Source organism: Trachinotus anak, unplaced genomic scaffold (genome assembly GCF_046630095.1).
Source record: "Trachinotus anak isolate AG129_WGS33_773 ecotype Australia unplaced genomic scaffold, CSIRO_AGI_Tana_v1 ptg000020l, whole genome shotgun sequence".
NCBI classification, from domain to species: domain Eukaryota; kingdom Metazoa; phylum Chordata; class Actinopteri; order Carangiformes; family Carangidae; genus Trachinotus; species Trachinotus anak.
Window position 1 is genome coordinate 9,230,473 of NW_027273871.1, and position 27,994 is coordinate 9,258,466.

The 27,994-nt window shown below is 42.1% G+C and overlaps 2 protein-coding genes across 2 annotated transcripts; one reads left to right on the forward strand and one right to left on the reverse strand.

Moving 5' to 3' along the window:
* Nucleotides 1-1,818: 1,818 nt before the first annotated feature.
* LOC139637239 (uncharacterized) lies at nt 1,819-13,673 on the forward strand. Its single transcript, XM_071505802.1, has 5 exons — nt 1,819-1,952; nt 3,242-3,492; nt 4,125-4,226; nt 4,340-4,532; nt 12,106-13,673. Exons 1-5 carry the CDS (start codon nt 1,823-1,825, stop codon nt 13,671-13,673), a joined length of 2,244 nt encoding a protein of 747 aa, XP_071361903.1. The 5' UTR covers nt 1,819-1,822.
* Nucleotides 13,674-14,541: 868 nt separating this feature from the next.
* On the reverse strand, nt 14,542-27,978 carry slc23a1 (solute carrier family 23 member 1). Its single transcript, XM_071506144.1, has 15 exons — nt 26,389-27,978; nt 24,631-24,804; nt 23,647-23,804; nt 21,274-21,362; nt 21,052-21,119; nt 19,636-19,817; nt 19,423-19,543; nt 19,175-19,331; nt 18,170-18,317; nt 17,951-18,056; nt 17,662-17,791; nt 17,395-17,538; nt 17,202-17,297; nt 16,338-16,591; nt 14,542-15,283 (listed from the first exon to the last, which is right to left on the reverse strand). Exons 1-15 carry the CDS (start codon nt 26,404-26,406, stop codon nt 15,275-15,277), a joined length of 1,854 nt encoding a protein of 617 aa, XP_071362245.1. The 5' UTR covers nt 26,407-27,978; the 3' UTR covers nt 14,542-15,274.
* Between the last annotated feature and the right edge of the window lie 16 nt (nt 27,979-27,994).

Here is a 27,994-nt window from a genome sequence, read left to right on the forward strand (position 1 = left end):
TGGTTGTTTATTTCAAGCCACTGCAATGCAAATAGGATAGCCAGGAGTTCTGCTGTGAAAACTGATGCATGATCTGTTATTCTTTTCTTAATTTCTACCTTGTGTTATGGGACAAAAACTGCAGTAGTCATTATCATTAGTACAGTGATCCACATAGAAAATCAGGTTCTCCAGCTGCTCCCAGGTCTTTGAAGTGACCAGGATGTGTTGAATGTCTGTGACCCACCCCACCCCAAAGTCCACAATGCACCAGTCTCTACCTGTTTGTGACGAGTGAATCTTCTCAGCAGGAGTTCACTCCTGTACATTTATTTTTGACACCATCATGACTGAAACAGTCTAAAACTGTCAGACGGATGATTAGAGAACACCTGAGCAGCACATGAACGACATGGAACACCGAGGTATCAGTGAGATTATGAATCTATTCACTCAGTTGGTGGTTTGGGGTAGGGCTAGTCTGGATTAGGGTTTGGGCAGCTGTTTTAGATCACCTGTTTAACTTCTTTAACTAAAATAAGATGCTCTGCTGCCAGTGGACTTGTGATTGGTTAAATGTTGCAAGCACTGCCCCTGTAAAGTATTGCTGGGTGTGTGAAGGGACTGGTTCCGGATTATGGTAGATCAACGCAATGAGTTGTTGGTTTAAAACAAGGTCACAAACACAGAGGATCCAGTTCTTCTCATTTATTGTTTAGCTGGTTGATTCTGATGAAAAGGAAAACGAAAGAACAGCAAATATTAGTCCACACAACTCATATAGATTCAATTCAATTAACTATAAAATAAATTAAGAGTGTGTGGAACTTAAATGAATAACTCACATCAACTACGCAGCTCAACAATCAGGAATTGGGGAGGATGAGGATTAGGCAGCCAGGTCCTTTGTTCTCCAGGGCAGAAAAGGCCTGCCCCAGCTGAGCTACCTGCCTAAATGAACTTCTCAGCTCCACCCTCCAGTGATGTGAGCGGAAGGAGGAGGGGTAGAAGGAGTTGAGGTGAAGGAGGGATGTGGAAGGAGGTGGGGATTTTTTCCAGCCCCAATTCTGTGAACACTCAGGAAACCTGAGTTCAGTTACAGGGCTGAAACCCAGTTGTGTGACTTCAGTTGTTGGTTCAGTGTTGACCCTGATTTATATTTTGGATGGTTCTGGATCCTACAGCCCCTGTTTTCTTTCTCCTGTTCTCAACTTCAGGTTCTGGGATCAGGGAACAGACTGGAGGACCAACATTCATATTAATACCAGTTACACTGTTGTTCAGACCTTGTGAGTCTGTCATCAGGGCTGCATGTGATCCTGGACTGTACCAGGAACCACCAGAAGAGGTTTTCAGTATTTGGCAGGTGTTTATCTGTCTGTGAGGAATGTGTCACTGTGCCAGCATCAAACCTGTCAGAAACTTTATAGGTGTGTGGTAGAGCTCAGAATGAAGCTGGTTCGAAGATGGTTCTGGTCTAAAAAGGCCCCCTTTTTCAAACCCCTGGTCCTCATTCATTTGTTTCTTTCATTCATTGATTTGTTATGGATAATAACAGCAGCACACACACAAACACACACACACACACACACACACACACACACACACACACACACACACACACACCATGCGTTATCACATTCCTCTGCAGAGTGTTACAATGACAAACACACACAGGTCTAAATATAAACTGTATTATGTTGTTGTTACTATGGTGACGGCATCAGTTTGTGATGCCATGACAACAATCAGCAACAAACTGTATTTAATGACAGTGACACTGAGCTGATCAATGAGAATTATTGATCAGGTTTTCATCAGATGAAAACCTGACCCAGACCAGATGAGGTATCTAGTCCACCAGTCTCTTCTGGGTCTCCTCCAAAACCTCCAAGAAGGAGACCACAGGGATCCAGATCAGAAGATGAATCTGAAGGAGCAGCTGTCATTGATCTTCAGCCTCAGGTTTTCAGGTACCAGTTCCTCTTATGAACCACCTTGTACTCCAGCATGCATGTTGTTCACAGTCCATCAACAGGTTCAGACCAGGACCTTCCTCCCAGTCCCCTCCACCAGGAGTAAAGTCCTGAACTATGTGTGTTTAAGTAGTTTCCTCTGCTGGACTTCATCCAGAGACTTTAACAGGACCAGATTCTAAAGTGCTGGTGCATAAACTGTCGGAGGTTTTCTCCCAGTTCATTTGGACCATGCCTGACCAGGACTCATGGGCCACCTACCAGAGGCTTGTCGGCAAGATCCCCTCCCAGGTCTGGCTGCAGGAGGGGGTCCTGGTGCAGCTGCAGCCTCGTCTGTCAATCACCTCTTAAAATAGAAACCTGCAGTCTGACACCGACTCTCCCTCTCAGTTTGTGTCTATGTCTCTCTACCATCCCCCCTCTCTCTCTGGACCTGCAGTCTTTCAGCAACACTCATCCTCGCTCTACCACTCTCTCTCTCTCTATCTCTCACACACTCTCACTCTCTCTCCTGAAGTCAGTGTCAGTGGTGACCACCCTGACACTGAGCTGGTGTTGATTCAAGTTTAAACTGAAACAAACAGAGCACACAAACCAGTCTGGGACCAGAACTTCCTCTGAACTGGCACTGACAGACTAGAAAACCAGAAGAATTCTGGGTAAACTTTGGAGGTTTCTGAGGTTTATCTCAAAGAGGTTGAAACTCCAATAACACTTGAAGTAAATAGAAGAACGACATCGACCAGAGACCAAATCCTTCAACTGGACCAAAGACCTGAATTTGGACCTGGTCTTGGACTCTGCTGGACTTCGACTACCAACCTTACCTTGAACCAGAACCAGAACCAGGATCTCTATAAACTGAAAATGTATCTTGACAGGTGACCCTGGTACTGATCAGATCTGGATCCTGATCAGATCTATCACTGAACTCATGAATGAAACTAGTTTGAGTCCAGAACAGTGAAGTCAGATTTGTATTGGCTGACTGTCACACCTGAACACCTGTGTCAGGTAGGTTCCTGTAACAACTCTCTGATTGGACAGACGGCGCCTGTGTGTCGAACAGAAGCTGCTGCAGTGACAATCTGTATATCTGTGTCAGAACAGCTGGAATCAAACGTTCAGATTAAAGACGAACAGCAAAACTATGAGCAGCAGAGTGGACAGAGAGGGTGGAGGAGGAGGAAGGAGGAAGGTCTTCCTCAGCGCTCACCGCTGCCCTGAAGCTGACCTGCTGCCATATCATGACTCTGAGATACAAATCCCTCCCCTGTGTTCACTAGTTCCTGTCAAGAAGAGCCCTGAGTTCCCATGTACGGGTCGTTCAGAGGCAAATTACCTGGATGTCTCCTCCACCTGTCGCTCTGAGGAGGAGGAGGAAGAGCAGCAGGAGGAGGAAGAGGGGAGTATAAGTGACTGGTCAGAGGAGGATCTCTCCCTCCATTTCTCTCCCTCTGTCATCCTCCCATCAGAAGATGAAGAGTCAGATCCAGAGAGCAGCTTCAAGTGTGTTGACGTTACCGTGGAAACAAAGGTGAGTTTTATTTTCTCATTAATGTCTGACGGAGGATAAAGGTTCAGTCTTGTTCATCAACATCGGTCTGTTTCTGTTTCACTCACTGCTGTAAAGGTCCTGATCAATAAACATCAATAACCATTGATAAACACTAATAACCATCGATAACCATCAATAACCATCAATAACCACCAATAAACATCAATAAACATCGATAACCATCGATAACCACTGATAACTATCAATAACCATCAATAAACATTGATAACCATCGATAACCACTGATAACCATCAATAACCATCAATAAACATCAATAACCACCAATAAACATCAATAACATCAATAAACATCAATAAACACCAAAAACCACAAATAAACATAAATAAACATAAATAAACATGGATGAACATTGAAAAACATAAATAACCACCAATAAACATCAATAACATCTCTTCAATCATCATAACTGAAGATCAACAACTGTTTTATCTGTTTCTCTGATATCTGTTCCCCCCCCGATGACACAGTTTTCTATTGTAAAACTCAGGAGCAACAACAACAGCTCCAAAACCAACTATCAACAGCTGCATGTTACTGTTATCAATCACAACCTTTTATCAATCAATCAACACTGTTTTCACCTGTTCAGGTGGCAGGTCATGAGGGGGAGGTACTAAGGATGGTACCAAAACGACAGATCCATCTGAAAAAGAAGAAAGACATCATCAGTGAGAAAACTGAGAAACTGCAGGTACGATTAATACCTGTTCACATTTCTGTTTCTACCTATTTACCCATTTGTTTCCTGTTCTCCTGTCCAAATCTGTCTACTTGTCTTTCTGTTTACATCACCTATCTATCTAGGGGATATTGAAGGATGAACCTGCTGAAGGGGGAGGAGCTAACAGTGAGGTGTCAGCTAATGAGCTGCTTTATCCAACTGTCCATCATCGCCCTGATCTATTGCTGCGACAACACAGTATGCCTGCCTCCTTCTGCACACGTGATGTCGACAGCTACAGGGTCTACAAGGGCCTGGTTGCAGGGGCTAGCCAAGGTAACAACACCTGTAGCTGTTGTTGTTTATTAAACTCCTCCGGTTCCTATAAATAAAAAAGGGCTTAATTACATAAGATGAGGGAGTCACCCATCTCCCAATGACACCTAGACCTTTTGACCTAGAGCCTTTTAGCTAAGGCCCTTAAATCTTTTTACCTAGAGCCTTCGGGCTAAGGCCCTTAAATCTTTTTGACCAGGGGATCCCTAGCTAAACATACCAAACCCATAAATTCACATAACATATAGAACTTCAGATACTACATATTTCCCCCCTTCGAGACTATGCAGAGTCTCGAAAAATAAAAGAGTAACACATACATGCTTGCAGTTATAACAAATATAACAGTTCCTCCTACAGCATAACCATAGCAATACAGCAACTTTATGGAGTGCAAGAGTGAAGAACCTGTCAGGCAGCTATCTGTCCTGAAATGTCCATCAAACAATCTAGACAGGAAAATTCTCTCACGGCCCCTCTGCCTTAGGCGACCACATATAGTACTCTAGACCAATTGAAAAGGAGGAATTTTGACAATGTGTGTAGGGATATGACTTAAGTAAATACATATGGAAACCTCAGAAAATAAAATCAAAACAATGTCCAAATTCAGGCTGGTCAACCCATCGCACCTTCCAGTGGACCTTTCCCTGCCTAGCACCAATATCCCTAAGCACCCCGGGACAAAAAGAAAACATCTGAGATCCCAGTATATTTACCCAATAGCAGAAAACATCATTCTCCAAACAATTAAAACAAAGAAAATGTTATAAAATTTAAGTATTACTCATGTGATAAAGAAACTTCAAAAACTAAGATAAGATTATCACTACTATATAAATGTCCTCTATCACTATCACAGATTACAATATAATAGAACAAAATCCAATATTATAAAAAATATATGTAAGCAAGGACAGAAAAATGTATCACACCACAGCTCCTCAGCAGCGTCGACTCTCAGTGTAGTGTCGATGGTGTTTTAAATCTGGCCAGTCCATTTTTATTGTCCATGTTTGAATGTCTGAATCCCTTCAGAATGTCGGGATCCCTGAACAACCAACCACCCTCACAGTGGTCTTCCCCCAATATATTGTTCTAGGAGGAAAAAAAGAAAACACCAACCAGTATCTTTGCAAAAACAACAGATGCAAATTGAAACATAAATGCAGATGAACACCTTATAAATAGATGTGAAATTCACAATATCATACTTTCACATTATTCCTAGTTATAAATCACCTTTTCCATTTCCCCCCTTTAATCATACCACTCTATAGTAAGAAACTACTAAAAATAGAATAATAACAGAAATAAATGTTAAAACTATAATAGGATTAGATATTCAAAATGGATATTGCTCTACCAGTTCGCCTTCTATCACCACTTCCTTGTCATCGTCTGTGTCAGTCCTATGTAGTAATGGCAACTGAACTTGATCTCCAGGCATCACAACTCCAACCCATCTCAATATCATAGCCTTCGCAAAGGTCAACAGCAGCATACAGCAACAAAACATCACACACAATGATAGAAGAACTGCTACCAAAATCTGAACCAACACTGCTCCAAACAGTCCTAATTTCTCCTGCAACCAAGCATTCGCAGACCATCCAGTTCCTTCCAATGAGCCAAACGCATCCCTTATATGCTTCAATGCATCTATGACATTAGTCATATTATCAGAGCTATCAGGAATCAAAGTATAACAAGCATCCCCAGTTAAATTCAAAGCTAAACATAGGCCACCTTGTTTGGCCAAAATATAGTCAAGAGCCAAGTCATGTTTCAGCAACGTCAGTCTGTGACTCCTTTGAGTATTTGACAAATATTCAAAACCTCTTATAGTCTCCTTTGCAAAATCCTATAGGGTGTAGGTAATATTATCAATGTGATCTGCCAAAAATGTTACACCATACCATGGAAATAATCCTATACCCCACTTCTCTCCTAGACTTATCCTCCAATGGTAGGACTCCAAATTGTGAAATTGTGCCAGTTCCCTTTTCTTTCTACTTCCAGAAATAGCATTAGATTGGACCTCATCAGGTACTTTTCCTCTCTGGACAGCAAAAACCTCATATGGGAGTTTCAGTGTTGCCATATAACAGCATCCTGTCCACCCATAAGGTAGAAATATGTATGCCTTATCACCACAAACCCACCAAATATCCTTGAAATTCCCTATAGTCACGTTTCCAGGCAAAATTTGGTTCTGCACCATCAAAGTTCTACTCTGTTTGTGATGTGGTACATAAAAGGTCACTTCATACAAGTCATCACTAACCTTATGTTTACGCTTACCCAAATTCATCATATACTTGTTACAGTCTGATATTCCCATAAACATCCAAGGCCCATTATGAGTATCGTTTGAACAAAAACAGTCTTTAGCCCTCACAGATTTCACTTCCATTGCATCAGGGACCGCTGTTATCATATTTTCATACTGATTAAGTAGATTCACATATGGTAACTCCCTCAACCAAGAACAATTATGTCTAGGTCTAAACAGATGCACCGACAAAAACATCACTGTATCTTTTGCTGATTGCTGCTGATACAACAACCACGATAGTGCATAAGATTGACATACAATAGTTAGTGGTTCTGGTACCCTCTCTAAAATTGAAGGCCATGTGCCTAGTGATGGAATTTTCACCACACATGGACAGTTCATTTTCCTAACCGATCTTACAGAATGGGTTACCTGCTGGAACCATAAGTTCCTACCTGCCCACGGGTCTGCAATTTGTAACACAGAGGAATCAAATCCATATGCCTTCCACTTAGTTTCTCTCTTCTGTAATCCATCACATTCACCTGCTGAGGATCCTTCATCACATCATCTTTCCTGCTCCTCATCCTCTGAACCTGCTCCACTCTCACCCTTCATTCTCCTCACTTCCTCTGATCCATCTTAAATAAATCACTCACCTGATCACCTAACTCTTGTCTTTGCCTGTCAGAAACATATGTGGATATTCTTTTATGCAGAGTAGCCATATATGTAACATACGCTCGCATTTCATCTTCCAAAAGGGCCAGGCTTGGACCCTTTCCACTTGTACGCAAACAAGGCGTTGGCATCCGTCTTCCCATGACCAACTCATGAGGTGTCATATACAAATCACGCAGCTCACTCGAGCGATGCACCATTAGTGCCAGCAGAAGTGCCACTATCCAATTTAGACCTGTGTGTTGGCAGATTTTAACAGTACAATTTTTCAGAGCACCATTCATTTTTTCACAAATCCCTTGACTTTGCGGATGATAGACTGCTCCAAGATGTTGTTTAATTCCCAGTTTTTGCAAAATCAATTTCACTGTTTTATCCACAAACTCCTTCCCATTGTCTGAGGACATCCTATCTGGAAGTCCCCACCTGCTTATGACCTCTCTACACAAAAACTTGGCAACAGACTGAGCATCCTTCCGCTTGGCTGGACAAGTGTCCGGCCATTGCAAAAATCTGTCCACAACAACCAGCATATATCTCTTACCTCCAACTGGTTTTATCATGTCAACAAAGTCCACAACTAGCTCACGCATGGGACCCCTTGGAGTTGGAATGTGACCAGGAGGAACCATCACACCCCTCCGAACATTATTTTTCAGACAGATAGTGCACCTGCCTATAACATAATCAATCTGTTCAAGCAAATATGGTGCCCAAAAACCATACTCCTTTGTAATCTTTCTCCTAACTTCCCCCCTTGCAACATGAGCTAACCCATGCGCTTCCTGAATCATCAGACCTAACAGGTCTGGAGGTGCTACTATCAGCCCCTCATGATGTCTCCAAAGACCAATAGAATCTTGGGTGGCACCTCGGTCTAGCCACAACTGTTTATCCATTTCAGGAGCAGCTTCCTGCATTGAAATCACATCCCTAAGTGTAATTTTATCTTCCAAATTCACTTCATGAGTTACCAGAAGAACTTTACCCAATTTGTCTGCTCCTGTGACTGCTTTTGCAGCTTCATCAGCCGCTTTATTCCCTTGTGTGACCTTTGACACATCCATTTACTTTAAAATCATCAAATAATCTCAATATCGACTCCCCAATGCAGCTCAGATCAAAATAAACCCTACACAGACAATAAAACTCACATTTGCAACTCTCAACAGTGTTTAAACCGAATAATTATACTAAATTAATTAATTAAATGCATTAACTGGTCAGTCCGTTGCCAAGCCTCTCTTCTAAATGACTACAGCATGTATTATCTTTTGTATATGTAGACAGATGGAGGTATTCTATTAACCCCAAATTGAGATTCTTATGACAGCCTATAAGTGAGAGCAAACTAAATGTGTATCAACAACAATGGCTATAAATGAGTGTACACACAAATGTTTAAAATGCAGGTATTTGTTAAAAGAATTTGTGGATAAAACCGCACTAGCCTTGATCAGACTGGATTCAAGAGCTGCACACTCTGTTGTCAGCAAGCCTCAATCTGTGTGACACACTGACCAGCTGCCTTCTCATCTGCACTTTGGAAGATCCCAATTCAGACGCACTCCATCTCCTCTCTCTCCTCCCACTCTCACACACCATAGGTGGATAAAGGAAGAAAAAGAGAAAACAGACAAGAGTTCAGTATCTTATGAACCCACTAGGTCCTTATAAACAACACAATAAACAATTCAGTGTGATTTACGCACATTATCAACACCAGATGTTTTCCTTCTTTTAAACTACAACTATTAATAAACACCAAGTTATGATTTCATACAATACATTATCAATTTAGAAATTTTTGTTTGTTTCACTCTAATAACATCTTAAATCTTCCAATAGTATATTATTACCCGCATGCTGTATTTCCTAGTACTCTTTTTACTTTACAGTGATTCGAATATCCTAAAAACTGTCAAACTACTATCAGAACCAAATCATAATGACCTAACATCTTCCTCCATTGCACTTCCTTGTAATAAGAGAAGGGAGAGAGCACCCTCACCGCTCCTCCTATTAGGGAGAGCCATCTTATTTGAGTTCTATGTGGGGTATCCCCCTTTGCTCCACCTCTTAAAATTAGCAAGAACTTCCAGTATATTCTAGCTCTCAGAGAGTGAACATCTAGCCCAATCTCCGTATATCCCCCCAAGATCAGATAGACTCCATATGACAAAGCACAGAGTCAGAAACAAAGAGCACACACACAAGCCAGAGCAGAATCTCAGTCAACAACCAAAAATACAGAACGTCCGCTAACAGTTAAATCTATCTTCTCCACTATTTTGGATAAGACTATATGTTCTTTAAATGGACAAATCCACTTCATACAATCATGCACACTCACACAGACTCACTGAGAAACTCACAGACAGCAAGAAAGAAAGACAGAGAAGAACTACTCATCTATTTATCAAGCAATCAATTCGCTAATTCTTAATCAAAACTCACATTCCAAAATCAATAAACGTCATCAAAAGATTTTATTTTATTTTATTTTCCTTTCTATCTTACTTATTAAGTCTTTTTACCCATGCTTATGCACACAAAACATCCTCACTGATCTCTCCAGTTCTCTTCAAAATCATATACGTCCTTTTTGGGGCTCATACATTCTTACAGATTTGAAAACGTCCCCTCGAAAGAGGCTCATAGATCTTATCAAAGTCCCCCTCAAAGGCTCATAAGTTTTAGTCACATATATAAAGTCCTCTTATTTTTGAGGCTCATATTGTTTTATTCAAATGTATAAAGTCCTCTTATTTGAGGCTCATATATTTTAACACTAAATGACAAAATATCTTTCCTTATGAATTACTAAATCTCCTGTTCTCAACCACAACCTATATATGCCTATTCAATATGAAATCTATCACATTAACATAAACCACATTAACCAACCCATTCTGCAGCCTTTCACACATAGCTGAGACACAGCTGAGACACAGCTGAGACAGTGCTCCACACACACACACGGACACACAGGCAGAGACCGATCGTCCAACAAACAATGGCACAAAGCAAACTCACAAAGTAAAAACACACAGCAAATTTAGCATCATCCCAAAAACACAAGCAGCATTCAATCCTAAATTCTCAAAGTCGACTCATTCATACTTTTCCTATAGCATGCTTTTCACCGCTTCTTTTCTCTCTTTTTTCCTTCTAAATTTATGCTACTTTATGAGGTGTAGATATTCAATGAGAGGCTGCTTCAGACACTTTGTCAATTAGTGTTCGAGTGGGAACTTGCAATTGAATTTTCCATTCTACACCTCCAGTTCCTAGAACTGACCCGAAATTCACCTAGTGATGTTCCAGGAGTCTAAAACCGCCTCCCAGACGTCTTTTGTCCAAATCTTCTTTCTTTAACTCTTATTCTCTCCTTTCCTTTATTCCTATTTCTCTTTTATTCTTTACACTTATTTTCTCATTTCTCTCTATTTCTCTATTGTCTCTTCACTTTTTCCTCTTGTCTTCTCTATTTTCTTTATCTTCTCTTTTTCTCTTTACCTTTATCTTCTCTTTTACCTTGTCTCTTCTTTCATCTTTCCAATTTCCCCTGGGCCCAGGGTTGTTACTTTCCTCTTTTTCTTTTAGCCAAATCCAACTATTCCTCAAAGCCAACTTTCACACAGTGACTACTATACACATGTCTTACCGTTAAGAAGCTGAGGGCCCACTCTTCATTTATCTTGCATGGTGTTGTTTAGCTCACCTTATCGTTAACTAATTAGGCTATTCTACACTTTTTACTTCACTACTTATTTTCTTCACTTCTTTTACTTAAACTTTTATTCTCTATCTTCTCTATTGTACTCCCCCCTGTTGCGTTGTTCACAACTCAATAAAACCCAATTTAGAACGGCGCATCACTCCACACATCAACACATCATGGCACACACACACAGATGATCCTTTACGGTGTGATCAGCCAGCAAACACACAACAGCCTCAATGAACAAATCAGCGCCCAATCATGTGAGAAATGCTCACCGTATTTGCTGGCTTGGTGCGGGAGAAGGTGCACTGAAGCTGTCGGAGACGCCGCCGGTCACAACACGTCCGGACTTCGTGACGCCAAAATTCTTGTTGTTTATTAATCAGCGATGATGTGATGATGATGAAAAAACCTCTTTATATACAAGCAAGACGGTGTCTTGCTTGTATATAAAGAGGTTTATTACAAAGAAGTCCAGTATCAAATCAAGCACTTGAGATTGCCTGAGAGAGGAGTCGGAGCCAATATGAATCTCCTCTGAATAACAGCTCCAACTCCCCACTTATATAGGTTGGTTGTTCTCGTGAACCTAAGGTAAAACATATAGTTCCTATAAATAAAAAAGGGCTTCATTACATAAGATGAGGGAGTCATCCATCTCCCATTGACACCTAGACCTTTTGACCTAGAGCCTTCTGGCTGAGGCCCTTAAATCTTTTTGACCAGGGGACCCCTAGCTAAACATGCCAAACCCATAAATTCACATAACATATAGAACTACAGATACTACACTGTCAGAACTCCTGTCTCTACCTGTACTGACCATGTTCTGATCTGAGTGTCTCATCAGGTGTGAAGTTCTGCTCTGATCCTGTTTGCGGTTTCAGGGTATCAGGTTGGAAGAAGGTCTGAGGCGCTGAGACGTCTGCAGAAATCTGTCTCTCTAGATGAAACTAAAACAAAGATGGCATCTTGCATCATTAAGAGCGTCCTGTCAAAGAAGATGCAGGTGGAGCAGAGCAACACTAAAACTTCACACTTTAAGAAAAAATCTGAGATGTTACCTGGCCCTCCCCAACCTGCAGACCAACAAACAGTGAGGGAGGGGGGTGAGGTGGGTGGATGTGTGTTTAAAGCTCCGGTTCACGTGGTGAGAGACGTGAGGAGTTTAGTGAAAAACACCTACAACCTCTCGTTCTCCACAGCAACAACACCTGAGAACTACAAACCAAAAATCTTCAAGGTGATTGGTCAGGAAGACAGTCCGCCCCCCACCTACCAGCAGGCTGTGGGGGTCAAAGGTCACCATAAGACCAACTCCACCAAAGGACACGTTTCCAATGTTGCTGCATCTCTTAGCCAATCACATGACAGGAAACAGAGCAACACACTGAGTCGTCCAATTACACAGCAGAGAAGAGGCAGCGAGCCAATCATAAGCAGAGTGAAGGTGGATGATGTCACGTTGCCTGTCATGGTATTTGACCCACCCCCGCCCAGCAGCTCACCTGTCAGCCAATCAGAGGGAATCAGAGGTGTTAGTCACCAGGCCGGGGCCTCCCTTCCCCTTCTGTCTTCATCCAGCAACCCCCTCTTCCCCCCTCTACCCCTAAAAACCCCCAGGGGACCCAGTCTCCTCTCTCTGCCCAGGAACAGCACTCCCTCCAGGGTGTTTCCTGTCAGTCTTCCCCTGCTCCCCCCCAGCAGTTCTTCTACTCATGTTTCTACACCCCTCCCCACCCTACATCCTCACCTGGGGAAGCTCAGCTATGTCCACAGCCCCATGAACTACATCCAGATCCAGCTGCAGCCCTCCCCACCTGTTCCCACCCTTCACCTGCTGAGGACGTCTGAGGACAACCAGAAGAGGTCAACTGGAAACACTTTGGACCAGCCGGACTGCTGTATGAAGTCCTGCCCCCCTCAGCAGACCAGGACCAGAGGAGCCCAAGAGGGACACCTGACACCTGCCACACAGACGCAGCAGCAGCCATTCATGTGCAGCGTTCAAGGTTTTTTACCTGCACAGGTGGGTAGTGACTTCCTCGTTGACATCACAGGTTCTGCTGCACCACCTGGAGGCCTCCTCAGTGGCCCCGCCCCCTATAACATGATGTTAGAGCCTCAAGGTGGACGGTGCTACTATGTTGACACGCCCCCACAGCCTCAGAGGAAAATGCTGCTGGATCCAGAAACTGGTCAGTTTATCCAAGTGTTCATACCTGTCACCAGCTCCGCCCCCAACACGACTGTGTTCCCTGTTTGCTGTCCTAACCCTGCCCCCACTATCACAAACCCTGCCCCCACTATGCTACAGATGGGCAGTGCTAACCCCACCATTGTCTCAGTGATGCGGTTCCAGCCAACCATGGCCTTCCCCTCCCTGTACACCCCCCCCTGCCTCCCCTTCACCCTGCACACACCATCAGGTAACTTCACAGATACGGCGCCATGATGACATCACAGTCTGTGTGATGACACGACAACACATCAACTTTGACTGCAGCCAGAAATATTTAAATTCAACAAACAAATCCTGAAGTCATATTTATTATGTGAAACTCAAGTCTGACTCAGTTCAAATAATAAAGCTGCTGAGATGTAGCTGCTAACATGAAGCTGCTAACATGTAGTTGCTAACATGTAGCTGCTAAAATGAAGTTGCTAGCATGAAGCTGCTAACTTGTAGCTGCAACAGCTCATCAGTGCTTCACACATATTCATTCAGCAGTCACTGTTGTGCTGCACTGTTACGGTGAAGAGGAAGCGGAGAGCTGCCATTTACCTGTCCTGAGCTCTGGGTAGTGACTGAAGGACTCAGGTTGTGATTTACAGGTAGAACTTCCTGGAGACATGATATATGACATCACATGGAAAGAGTTGGGATCAGGGGGCGTCTGAACTAAGCTGCTGCCAGAAGGTGATGATGGGACTTCAGATTCAGTTCCAGTCTAAGACTGAATAGATTTTCTATGACAGAAACACATTGTTTATCTGAAAACACTCAAATATTGAACTAGCACAGTAAAGCTGAACAGATTTTGTGTGTTCATAGGTTATTGATTGGTTATTGATTTGTATTTGTTTGCACACTGTCACTATGAGGTCATTTCACCTGAGATTGTTCTTACCAGCAGATTACTTAGTTTAATTCTGTCTCTGACACAGTTGCTCAGGGGCAGCCATCTCTAACAACACAATATAATCACGTTGAACAATAAGTGTTAAAAATATTGATGCACAATTCAGTTTAAAATTCTACCTGTAAACACAAACAGCACAAATAAAAACTGTGATGGAGATGAACAGATTCACAGTCATGGTGGTCGTCATTATTATTTCTTTATTATCTAATGTGACAATAATGTGACATGAAAATATTAAATGAACAGAAAAATATGAGACCAAAGAAAAAAACATGTTAATGTAAACAGACAAGTTGTTGTGATGTGAAAGTCACTGATTGAAACGAACTGTCGTGTTCAGTTGAATTATCATGATTTATCTCCTGTTGACCCCCACTACACATTTTTTACTTCCACATAAACCAACCAGGTCTCTATGGCTGAAATGATTAGATTAGTCATTAATCAATAATAATTAGTTTAACAGAAAACAGAGCTAAAACAGATACATTTTTTAGTAAAATGTTAAAACACTGGTTCCAGATTCTGATGTGCAAATGTTAGATATACGACAGTAAACTCAACATCATTAGATTATCTTCACTTTGGGATGATGAGGCATTTTCTTCACAGAATAATGGTTAGTGAATGAATGGTCCTCCTGAGGAAGGAAGCATGACTGTGACAATACAAAACTCAGTGGAAGAAGATCAATAAAATGGTTATAATTAAATGGTGTGTCGGTGGATTCTTCATTAACTATTTAAGACTAACTACAGACTGCAGAAGGGTCAGTGTAGGAGCCGTTGCCTGTTGCACTGGTGAACGATTCGTCTCTCGATTTGTTTGGTCTGGTTGCCACGGTAATGCACAGGGTTTGGGTCACGTGGGCACTGGGGGATGATTGCCGTAGGTGATACAGGGAGCTGGTTCACCTGCACTGGGGGAGGAGAGAGGCGAGTGTGGGTAGCCGCAATTTTTGTTGACCGCTTTTGTTCATTCTGTTGTTTAGTTACACGCCACCAGCGTGCACGTTTTCCATCTTTTAGGCGAGTGTGTAATTTGTGGACCGCTGAATGTAGCTGTGCTGTTTTTATTAAATCATTAAATAACTCACTTGGACTCAGCGAGCTCATATGAACTCGGCAGCAGCGCGTCACACAAGACAGGCCTCACCTCATCCTCTTAAACGACTTCAAAGGGACAGGCAGGTCGTTATAGTCAGGTCAGGACAACCTTCATGACACCTAAATGTCATGTAAATAAACAACTCACAACATTATAGGAAGTCTATAATTATTAATGTTCTACTTGATTGAAAACTCATGTGAGCAGATTTAACATCAGTCATAATTATTTCAGGTCATATACGTTTATTTCTAAGCATAAAATTATTTTCTTAAATGACTATGTTAAAAAATGAACACCTCACCTGTTCAGTTACATGTGAACATAATACATGTGAAGTGAACATTTAGTTTTCGATTGTCTTTTATTTGGGTTGTTGAGATTTTTCTGCCTCAGTGAATCAACAAACGTGATCAGTTGTTTTGGTTTTGTTATAAGCCTGTGAATATTCTCATTTGTCCAGGTCATAGTGTCTCAAAGGAGTTTTAAATCGAAAGCAACTGGACTTGGTTATTTGTCTAGGAAGACGTTTCACCTCTCATCCAAGAGGCTTCATCAGTTCATCACCTGACCAGGCTGGGACTGGTTTTGTTTTTGTTGTTTTCTGACACTAAATTGTTTTAGTTGAGACATTTTTGTGTAATAAATAAAACACAATTTATTTTTTGATGTTATAAATAAAAGTAAAAACATGTCATGAAAACACTGAGCATTTTGTAGCAGTTGAATCTCTTTATGGTGCAAAGGTGATCAGGTTTCCATGGTAACAGAGGCTCGGTAACAGAGGTCCCTCTGTGACCATTATCATGTTCATCTAAAAATTTCAAGTCACTTGACAGGTGTGACTAATGACATCACAGTCACACCTTGGTGCTGGACAGGTGGGTGTCAGGAGCTTCCTCCACCTCTCCCCCTCTTCCTCTCTCCTCCTCCTCCTCCTCCTCCTTCTCAGGTGTCGGTTGGTCGTCAGATGCCCTGAAACCTCTGAAGGAGGGGCTGATGGGAAACCGTCTGAGCCAGGGAGTCTGCCTGACCACACCCATCCCCAGAGGAAGATCATAGGAGGAAGAGGAGGAGGAAGAAGAGCTCCAGTCGACCAAACCTCGCTCTTGTCTGGAACCTGAACACAAACAAAGAAGAAAAATCTGGTCAACACAAATGAACGACACACAACACTAAAGCCTCCTGATGTTTTCTTCGTCTCTGATTAGTCTGTGTTCCTGAGGCTCACTCTGTCACAACATGACAGGGTGAAAACATGAATCAGTCAGAGTCTGAGCGAATCATCTGTGGTGTCTGAACAGCTTCATGTCTGAAGTGTTTCACAGCGCCTCCTTTAGGCAGCGCCCTTCACTATACAAACACGAGGAGTCAGCAACGGTGTTACTGTAACTGATCAAATATGAGAACGAACACATACACACACGCACACACACACACACACACACACACACACACACACATACACACAATGTTTATCTTTGTTTCTCTGTCACTATGAGACATCTCACTTAGCATGGTTGAGCATAGCATCAGCTGACTGTGTGTGTGTGTGTGTGTGTGTGTGTGTGTGTGTCTGTGCATGTGAGCAGCTTTTGCTGTGTCTCTTAAAGGCACAGTTCCACATTTTATTTAGCTTAGCTCAGTGTCACTCATGAATATTTGTTTAATCTGGAAACAAGCTGTCTGTGTGTGTTGTGTGTGTGTGTGTGTGTGTGTGTGTGTGTTACCAGGTATTGTGTTGTCGAGACAAAAAGCCAAAAAACCTCCAACGAACATCTCAGTGGACAGAAGAACCGTAAGGATCTGATCCAGCTCTGCCAGACCTGAACACACAAAACTGATGCATCAGATCTACACCAAGAACTTGTCTATATCCGTCAGATCTACACCAAGAACTGGTCTACATTTGTCAGATCTCACCTGTTTGGATGGAGTTGGGGTGTGAGTCCAGGTATGTCGGCAGCGTCAGACCAAAGAACACAGAGAAGCCGAGAACAAACAGATTTCTAGATGAGTTCAAATCCACCAGCTGCAGGTTGGATAGGCCTACAGCTGTGATCATACCTGAGAAACACACCTGGATTATTGTGACATCACTAACACACCTGATATTGTGATATCACTAATACACCTGATATTGTGACATCACTAATACACCTGTATTGACATTTGTCACCCATGACTCACCGAACAGCGTGCAAAACATCCCTCCGAGGATCGGATCCGGCAGCGAGGCGAACAGAGCTGTGAACTTCCCGACGGATCCCAACAGGAACATGATGCCGGCTCCATACTGCACCACCCGCCTGCTGCCCACCTGCACACAGGGTCAGTGATTCAAACATCTACACCAAGGTCTAAGCATAAATCCTTAATAATCAGGAACATCGGCAAATAACCATCCAGTCAATTACCTCTGGCCTAGAACCAGTAGGTGCAGGACCAGTTACCTTGGTTACCAGTTGGGCTCAGTTACCTTGGTGATGCCAAGAACGCCTATATTTGGACTGGAGGAGGTGGAGCCATTTCCTGTTCCTAAAAGACCAGCGATGATGCAACAAACACCCTCAGTGAAGATCCCTCTGAAACACACACAAACACTGTCAAACACTATTTCATGTGTGTGTGTGTATGGAGGGGGTGGGGGGGGTAAGAGGACATTTCCTCATTTCTTCCTGTTTACCTACTGTCTCACCTGTTGATGGCGTGAACCGGAGGGGGAGGGGCTCCAGACAGGCGAGCACAGGCGTAATAATCTCCTATTGACTCCACAATTCCTGCCATGGTGGCACTTAACATCCCCAACACCCCAGCTACCGTAACCACCGGCAACCCCCACTGACCTATCAGACACGAAGACAGCAGGAACAGGAAGTCAAAGGCCCTGTTCTGATGTGGTATTAAGACCGATCACACGTGCTCAGCTCTGAGTTTGTCTGTTCATACTTGCTTTAAAATGTGTCTCCAGTGATGTGATCACTTCCTGCTCTGCTATGCAAATAAGAAGGTATGAAGTGTTGTTATTAGCCAGACAGACGTCTGTTGTCATTTAGCTTCTGTGTATGTATGCGTGTGTGTGTGTGTGTGAGAGAGACTGTGTGTGAGTGAGCAAGCGAGCGAGTGGTAATGAAAGGTTGAGTGAATCAATGCTCTGTTCACAGCTCTACAGTGAAATAAGGTTTCATCCATTAGAAACAGTAAAATATTTTCGGTTCATTATGAAACTGTGACAGGACTCATTAGACTGTGTCAGAGGACTTCAGTAGAGGAGGTGGGCCTTCAATGTGGTCAGGACACATTCATGTTCGCGCTGCTAAAAAAAATGTGGCCACATGTGGACCACCTCTGAATGTGGTCTGAGTGATCGGATCTCAAATTCATCCTAAATGCGTCCAGGTGCATTCACACCTGAACTTAGATCTATCTCAGTCAGGGTTAACCACTGATGTTTACTGTGATCACTGACGGAAAGTAGACCATAGAAGAAGACAGCCAGACACATGTTTAATGAACCTGTTTTAAACTTTAAGTTAGCTAATGTAGCATTGTGCTGTAGCTTGTTAGCTAATGTTAGTTTGCTGACAGGACAGGAGTGTAGGGTTAGGATTAGGTTCTGTAATTAGTTACCATGATTGCAGGAGGACTGTAAGTTTATTGCCGCATTTTAAAACATAATCAGGCCTGTGATTGGCTGACTTACAGGGGTAGGGTACCCTGAACCAGGGTGATGAAGCCATGATGTCACCTCGAGCATCAGTCCGAGCTTTGTGTCCATAGCGATCAGGGTCGCTTGGCAACAGGTCAGTCAGAGTGAGGACATAACAGATGAGCCAAACCAACATGATAGCGAGGATGATCTGTGATGAAACAGACACCTGACACATGATCACCTGGTTTGTTTTTTGTTTGTGTGTACAGGTGTGTGTGTGTGTGTGTATGTGTGTTTACAGGAAACATCTTGAAGATTTGGACTCTGGTGGACGTCAGTCCTTTCTTTCGGCTATAAACAGGAACAGGAAGTGATGTTGCTCTCAGATACTGAGCGAACAGCACAATGAGCAAAATACACCTGTAGAGACAGAAGGACAAATATTTACCTGTCCATCTGTCTGACGGACAGGTAAATATTTTACTTGACAGGTAGACAGACAGGTGTCTCACAGTGCAGTCAGACCCCAGTGAGACCCAGCTCTGTCTCCAGCTGTGGTGAAGACAGACAGGCCGATCAGTGAGACAGTCGGAGTGATGGTGAGTGGACCGATGTACTCCAGCAGTAAACCTGGCAACCCACAGAGACCGATGACCAACTCCACCACACTGGACATGATGATGGCGCCCTGGATCTGAGACACACAACAAACAATGAGACCTGATACGATAGATCATTGTATTCTCCTTGACCGATTGGAATGCACATTTGGTGTCTCTGGCCTGGCCCTCCCGCTCCCAGAGTTTAGGGCTCTTGTCTGTTCCTAGAGTTAAAAAGTCTTCTGCTGGCTGCAGAGCCTTTTAGTATCAGGCCCCTCTGCTCTAGAACAACCTCCCTGCTGATATGAGGCTGTCCGACTCAATTTTAAATCGAAACTTAAAACTTACTTTTATGCCTTAACTTAGATGTTACTTAGATCTTACTTAGATGTATATTCTCTAACTACCTCAGACGTTGTACCTGTTATTTTCCTCATACTGATGGGGGGGGCTTCAGTGTCAATAAATCAATCATACCCAGTATAGACACAGTACAGCCCAGGTTCTTCTGCCAGCAAAATTACTGTGAACTTTCTGAACTTACTGAATTTACTGTATTATTCTAACTGCCTGTTTTGTCTCTCATGCACATGAGTGCCCAGGCTGTGTGCTCCCCCCCCCCTCTCCGTTTCCCTGTGACCCACCAACCACCCCCACCCCTCCTCTCTCTGCCTCCTCCAATTGGAAAGTGCCTTGAGATAACTTTTGTTGTGATTTGACGCTATATAAATAAAACTTGATTTGATTTGATTTGACCTGAGACCAACTGGACCATGATACCAGCTGGACTCTGATACCAGCTGGGCCATGATACTGCCTGGACCATGATACCAGGTAGACTCTGATACCAGCTGGACCCTGATACCAGCTGGACTTTTCAGAACCACTGATGGACTGTCTCTGTTCTGAGAACCACTGCTCCTGTTCTCAGACCAGGGGGAGGCTTAGCAGTGAGACTCTGGTCCCTTGTGAAGCACCACCCTGGTCTACCAGTCCACTGCCTTCCACAAGAAAGCCTTCAGGTTTGGGTTAAATCTTCAGGTGAACCTGGTCCACACCTGGTGCCAGACCTCCGTCAGAGAAAGGACGAGTCAGTCACGTTCAGGGGATCTCCTCAGACCAGTTCAGCAATTCTGTGCTGTACACAGTCTGGACTTAATCCTGCCTCCACCTCCTGAGTCTCTGAAGGTTTGTCAGATCGTCTTTGAGGACCTCCATGACCTCCTCGAACTTATACCTGTCTGCTGCTTCAGGACTCACCTGGACAGACCCAAACCAAGACTCACCTGCACTGAACCAAACCTTCTGTGAATAATAATATTCATGTACCTCTCTGATCCGCGGCTGCCAGATGTGTGAGGTGTTCAAAGGAAGACTCCAGTTCCCATAAATCTCCTCTGCAAAGAAAATAAAAAGGAAGTGACCTCAGAGAGAGAGAGAGAGTCAGAGAGAGAGAGAGACAGAAAGAGAGAGAGAGTCAGAGACAGAAAGAAAGAGAGAAAGTGAGCAAGAGAGAGGGAGAGAGAGAGACAGAGAGACTAACTGTCTCACCTTCGCTGGGACACCTCCATCGGTCCAGACTGAGGATTGCCTGAGCAGGAATCAGGAAAGCAAATGCACTGGCCTGAAAGAGAGGAAGCCTACACACACACACACACACAAGGAGTGAATGCACCGTGAGCCTCCCACCAGGGGAAAAAGAAGAAAAAAAAGACCAGTGCACTCGATCCCGCCTTCATCCACCAGTTCAGGATGATGACATCATGGATGACATCGTGAAGCTAAGCCCTCCATCACAGACTCTTCAGACTCAGTGAAGCTGAGGAGAGCATGTGGGGGGAGGAGCCCCCACAGGGTCAAGAAGAGATGAAGACACAGATGACACATCAATTACCTCTGTCTATGAGACGTTCTGACATCTGATTTCCTTGTTACAGTAATAATTTTACTTTTATTTTACTTTAACAAGTAGTGAAACAAATTACTAATAAAATTTCAGTAATAAGAATAAAACAGTTACAACTTGTTACAAGCTTCGTTTTGTTGCCCCTCCTCCCCGACTGATTTAAACTCGACCAATCACGTCCCAGAATTCAGTTTCGTCAGCTCAATAACCCTGAAGATGAACACTCACATTCAGCAGCTGGAAACATTCCCATTCTTTGATTTTGTCAGGAAGAAAGATGAAACCAGACGTTTACATACACTATATAAAAAGGCACATAACCTTTTTTTCTCACCGTCTAACATTAAATCAGATTAAACTTTTCCTGTTTTTGGTCAATTAGGATTACCAAAATTATTTCTATTTGTTAAATGCCAGAATAATGAGATAATTTTTTAGACAATTTTTTATTACTTGAGAGTCAGAAGTTTATACACATTTCATTAGTATTTGGTAGCATTGCCTTTTAACTGTATGACTTGGGTCAAACGTTTTGGATATGTTTCCACAAGCTTCTCACAATAGTTTCCAGGAATTTTGGCCCATTCCTCCTGACAGAACTGGTGTAACTGAGCCAAGTTTGTAGGCCGCCTTGCTTGCACATGCCTTTTCAGCTCTGCCCATACATTTTCAATTGGATTGAGATCAGGGCTTTGTGATGGCCACTCCAAAACATTGACTTTGTTATCCTTAAGCCACTTTGTCACCAGTTTGGCAGTATGCTTAGGGTCATTGTCCATTTGGAAAACCCAAACCCAAGCTTTAACTTCCTAGCTGATGTCTTGAGATGTTGCTTCAGTATTTCCACATAATGTTCTTTCCTCATGATGCCATCTATTTTGTGAAGTGCACCAGTCCCTCCTGCAGCAAAACAACCCCACAACATGATGCTGCCACCCCCATATTTCACAGTTTGGATGGTGTTCTCAGGCTTGCAAGCTTCCCCCTTTTTCCTCCAAATGTAACGATGGTCATTATGACCAAAAAGTTCAATTTTAGTTTCGTCAGACCACAGGACATGTCTCCAAAAATTAAGGTCTTTGTCCCTGTGTGCATTTGCAAACTGTAATCTGGCTTTTTTATGTTTCTTTTGGAGTAATGGCTTCTTCCTGGGAGAGTGGCCTTTCAGCCCATGTCGGTACAGGACTCGTTTCACTGTTGATAATGACACGCTCTTACCAGCTTCACCCAGCATCTTCACAAGGTCTTTTGCTTTTGTTGGGTTGATATGCACATTTCGGACCAAAGAACGTTCATCTCTGGGACACAGAGCCCGTCTCCTTCCTGAGCGGTATGATGGCTGGACATTCCCATGGTGTTTATACTTGCGTATAATTGTTTGAACAGATGAACGTGGCACCTTCAGGCATCTGGAAATTGCACCATGAACCAGACTTGTGCAAATCCACAATTCTCTTCCTGATATCTTGGCTGATTTCTTTTGATTTTTCCATGATGTTACACAAAGAAGCAGTGTGTTTCAGGTGTGCCTTAAAATACATCCACAGGTGTTCCTCTAATTAACTCAAATGTTGTCAGAGGCTTCCAAAGACATGACATCATCATCTGGGCTTTCCCAAATTGTTTAAAGGCATAGTAATCTTAGTGTATATAAACTTCTGACTTTGAAGAAAGTAATAAAAATTGTCTAAAAAAAATTATCTCCCTCATTATTCATTATAAATATTTTAAGAGCTTATAGTTTCCTATTGCTGCAGATTACTATTACTATTACTATTACTATTACTATTACTATTACTATTACTATTACTGCAGAACCACTGCAACATTCATTATTATTATTATCACTGTTATTTATTATTATTATTATTGATAACACCATTACCCATAGTCTATACAGCTGCTCCTGGTCTCTCTCACCCCCTTTCTCCTCTCAAACCCAACTGGTCCAGGCAAACTCACTCAGCTCCCATAGTTTCACCCTGGCTCACTCAGTGTCACCTGGCTCTGACACTCACCTGACTCCCACGGTGGTCTGAATCAGGGTTGTGACCCCGACGGTGGTGAAAATGGTTCCAATCAGTTGACTGATGGTTTTCTGGTCTTGACCGACACACATGGCCTCTGCCAGGAGGAATGGTACTGCTACAGTCCCGCTAAAACATGTCAGGTAATGCTGCAGACAGATTAGAACAGGTGACAGGTGAAATCATCAGCACTTCTTTCACCTGATTGGACAAACACATGACTTGTTGGCCTGTCATTGGGCTTTGTTTGTGATGTAATAGCTGTTCTTGAAACCTTGGTCTTAAGTGTCACCAAACCTGCAGCTGCTGAACCATGATCCACACCTGGACTGTGAAAAACCTGTAGACCTGAAGAAGTCCAGTCTAAACCCAGCAATCCCAGTCTAAACCTAACCAGCCCAGTTTTAACCACTTACAACATTAAATCTCATATATCACAAACCTTTTGTTAATCTAAATTGAATTTAATCCCAGTATAATATCAGTATAATCTCAGTATAATCCCAGTATAATATCAGTATAATCTCAGTATAATCCCAGCATAAACCCAGTACAATATCAGTAAAGATCCAGTATAACCCCAGGATAAATCCAGTATAAACCCAGTACAATCTCAGTATAAATCCAGTATACTCCCAGTATAATCTCAGTACAAACCCAGTATAAACCAAGTATAAACCCAGTGTAATCTCAGTATAAACACAGTATATACCCAGTATAATCTCAGTATAAACCCAGTACAATATCAGTATAAATCCAGTATAATCCCAGTATAAACCCTGTATAATCCCAGTATAAACCCAGTATAATCCATGTAAAAACCCAGTATAATCTCAGTATAAACCCATTATAATTCCAGTATAAATCAAGTGTAATCTCAGTATAAACCCAGTACAATATCAGTTTAAATACAGTATAATCCCAGTATAAATCCAGTATAATCCCAGTATGATCCCAGTATAATACAAGTCTTACCTGAAGTCCCAGTAAAATACACAGGTACCAAGGTGGAACGTCTTCAATGGTATAAATCATGTCTGACCCCGCCCCCTTTGCTTCTATTGGCTGTGTAGTTTTTCTGTCTTCTCCCATTGGTAAGTCAATCATGTCTGTCTTGTGACTCCGCTCCTCTGCCAGGTAATCATTAATCTGATTAGACAGACATACCTATTAGTACAGGTACATTATTTATAACATTATAACATATTTGAAACATACAAACTACAAAGCAGCAGAAGTGTAGTTGGAGTTTGTTGTGTTGTTGTTGTGTCAATCTTTGTTAGTAGTGTGTATTGATAAATGTTAAGGTTGTTTACTGTAATTCCATCTTTAAGTTAGTTTGTGTGTTAGAGTTAAAGTGTCCTCCATCATAATTCTGATTGATGTGAAGGAAATACTCAGGTCCTTTACTTGAGTCAAAGTACTAATACTACACTGTAAAAATATTGTAGTGATGGTCCCATATATTGGTTCATGTTTGCCAGCTGTATTGTTTCCATCTGCTGGAGAAATTAATTCATAACAGTTTTAACTTTTGAGGAGACGTTACAGCGAAATGTTGATAGAAATGTGTGTAGCTGACACATTTGTTATCGAATCTAAATTTGAATGTACACTTTAAAATCAGTCATCAGTCATATAATAATAACTAAATGAATAGCTGTTGTAGTTTTTAATCATAAGAATCATTATTATTATTATGATTAATAATAGTAGTAGTAGTAGTATTTGCATTAATTGCATTTCATTAATTTTATTCTCCAGTTATCATTTAGACACAAATATCTAAAGTCTGCTTTATGGATTTCTTGTCTTTGCAGGGTCAGTGCTGAAGTTTGTGAGCGAGGGCTGAGTCCAACAACTAAATTCTGTTTAGGGCCCCAATGTGGTGAGGAGTGGCCCTGTCTCTCACAGGACACAGGTCAAGTTTCTCTTTAACAGGCTTATTAACTGATCAGAGGTCAGTTTGTACTGAGAAAAGATGGAATGTGTTCACACCTGAGAAAAACCTGTGAAGTGGAAACATTAATGATTAAACCAAACAGAAAGAATACATTGATTTTAAGGATTAAAACTGAATCTCTAGATTAAAAACATAATTCGATCAGGAAAAGTAAAATAACAGTATTAAAACTAAAATGAACTAGACTCTCCACAGACACCAGATAACCAAACAGATCCAGACCTCAAGTAGTACTGTTTCCATCACAGACCTGAAACTCAGTCAGACACAATCTGTTTGTTTTAATCTTCACTACAGTTTAAATAATAATAATAATAATAATAATAATATTTAACAGTTTCAACAAAGTCTGGCGAAACAGGAAGTGTCTGGGCTTTAAATGGTTAATAAAGTTTAAATCAACGTACTGGGTTTTTAGGCCCTTTAGTAATGGGGCCCCTGGACAGGTGTGAAACTGTGAGATTAGATCTTTTGTAACAACACAAACTGAACAGTCCACCTGACCTATAGTCCATCTGTTCTACAGTCCACCTGCTCTACAGTCCATCTGACCTACAGTCCACCTGGTCATCACCTGTCCACTTGACCTACAGCTCACCTGACCTACAATCCACCTATTCATCACCTGTCCACCTTACCTACAGTACACCTGTCCTACAGTCCAGCTGTTCATCACAGTCCACCTGTTCTACAGTCATATTTATCACCTGTTCCCTGTTCACCAACTGTTTTAGAGACAATAATCAATCAATTCCCAATAATCACTTTACCTTATTGTCGTCTTCCATTTCATTGGCAGCTTCTGACTTCTGGATGATCGACTACTGAAAACTAAAGACAGAGCAAGAATGAGAGTTTTAGTGTTTGAGGTGAAAGTCCACAGGGTTAACAACAGATTATTAACCATCATACACACACACAGAAACGTGACAGAAACGTCTCACCTGTTCAGGTGTGTCACTTTCTCTGATACAACAGGTTTTATGATCAGTGATTGTTGATTATTGATTATTACTGAGGTCAACTCCACATGGTTTTCATCATCTGAGTTCTGACTTAATCTTCTAATGACTTATCACCTCTTCTGTGGTGGTCTGCCTTGACCGGTTGGGTTTAGAGGAGAAGGGGGTCAGTGGGTGGGTGGGTGGGGGGGTAACAGCTGTATATACTATAGGTAATGATGTTATCAATAATGATAGCTAACAGTGGTAATAATAGTAATAATGAGTAGTGGTACATCTGGATCTTGCGAGAGAGAAAGAAGAAGCTCAAACTACGGGAGAGAAAAAAAAATGTTAATGACATAAAGTAGTATGATATAAATGTGGAAGGAGAGAAAGAGAGGGAGAGAGAGAGTCGACCAACATTCACACAGCAGCATAGGAGGGACTGAGACTTCACCCAGGTTTGACTCTGAAGAAACTTTTTTTCCAGTGTCCAAATGGAAAATGCAGCTAAACATCAAACAATGGCTTCAGGTGATGACAGGAGGCAATGAAGTTATTAGGTCTGTCCTCCTGAACTCAAAAGTAAAACCAGCTGAAACTGAAGACATTTAACTTTCATCATCATTGCAATATTTGTTTTCTACCCTGGAATGTTTTGGTATCAGCAAAAGGTTCACAGACTGGATTAGGCTCATATATACTGGTCCCAGAGGATCTGTGCTCACCAATGGCATAATCTCTCATTCATTTGAACTTGTTAGGGACACTACTTTTCACGATGGCACTAGAGCCATTAGCTGTTGCTGCATTTCCAGGTTTTTAGATTGGCGACAAATGTCATAAATTGATGATGTATGCAGGCGACATTCTTCTGTTTGTATCAGATCTGGAACACTTTATTCTATCTCTATTTCGAATTATTGACAAGTTCTCATCCATTTCAGGTTATAAAATGAACTGGACAAAGTCTGAAGCTCTCCCTCTCATTGCTAATTGCCCCAAATCCCTCTTCATATTCAGATACTTTTGCCTGACCATAGAAAGGCATTAGATATAACTCTAACCCCCTTTTTGACAACTTGTGGGCTGATGTAGAGCGTTAGTATCCACTGTATCTCTCTGTGGGTCAAAGCAAGCATCATTAAATGAATTGTGCTCCAAAAGTTAACTGCCTGTTGCACGCTCCCTCCACTCAGAATTCATTCAACTATTTTAAACAATTTGATCAACTTATTAATAAATTCTTATGCAACAATAAACATCCAAGAATGAACCTGAGGAAACTGCAGAGGCCAGTTAACAGAGGAGGCCTTGGGGTGCCTAGCTTGTTATTTTACCATTATGCTTTCACTCTCAGGCATTAGGCACAGTGGTCCCTGCCCCCCCACTGGCTCCCCCTCAAACACCCCAGCTAATGTAAACACTCTGG

Coding starts and splice junctions, on each gene's coding strand:
- LOC139637239 (XM_071505802.1), top strand. CDS start 1,823: ATGAGGTATCTAGTCCACCAGTCTCTTCTGGGTCTCCTCCAAAACCTC. Junction 1,953..3,241: donor CTTCAGCCTCAGGTTTTCAG/GTACCAGTTCCT, acceptor TGTGTTCACTAG/TTCCTGTCAAGAAGAGCCCT. Junction 4,533..12,105: donor GGTTGCAGGGGCTAGCCAAG/GTAACAACACCT, acceptor TTGCGGTTTCAG/GGTATCAGGTTGGAAGAAGG.
- slc23a1 (XM_071506144.1), bottom strand. Junction 21,120..21,273: donor ATGGAGGTGTCCCAGCGAAG/GTGAGACAGTTA, acceptor TTTTCTTTGCAG/AGGAGATTTATGGGAACTGG. Junction 16,592..17,201: donor TCTCGACAACACAATACCTG/GTAACACACACA, acceptor GTTTGTGTTCAG/GTTCCAGACAAGAGCGAGGT.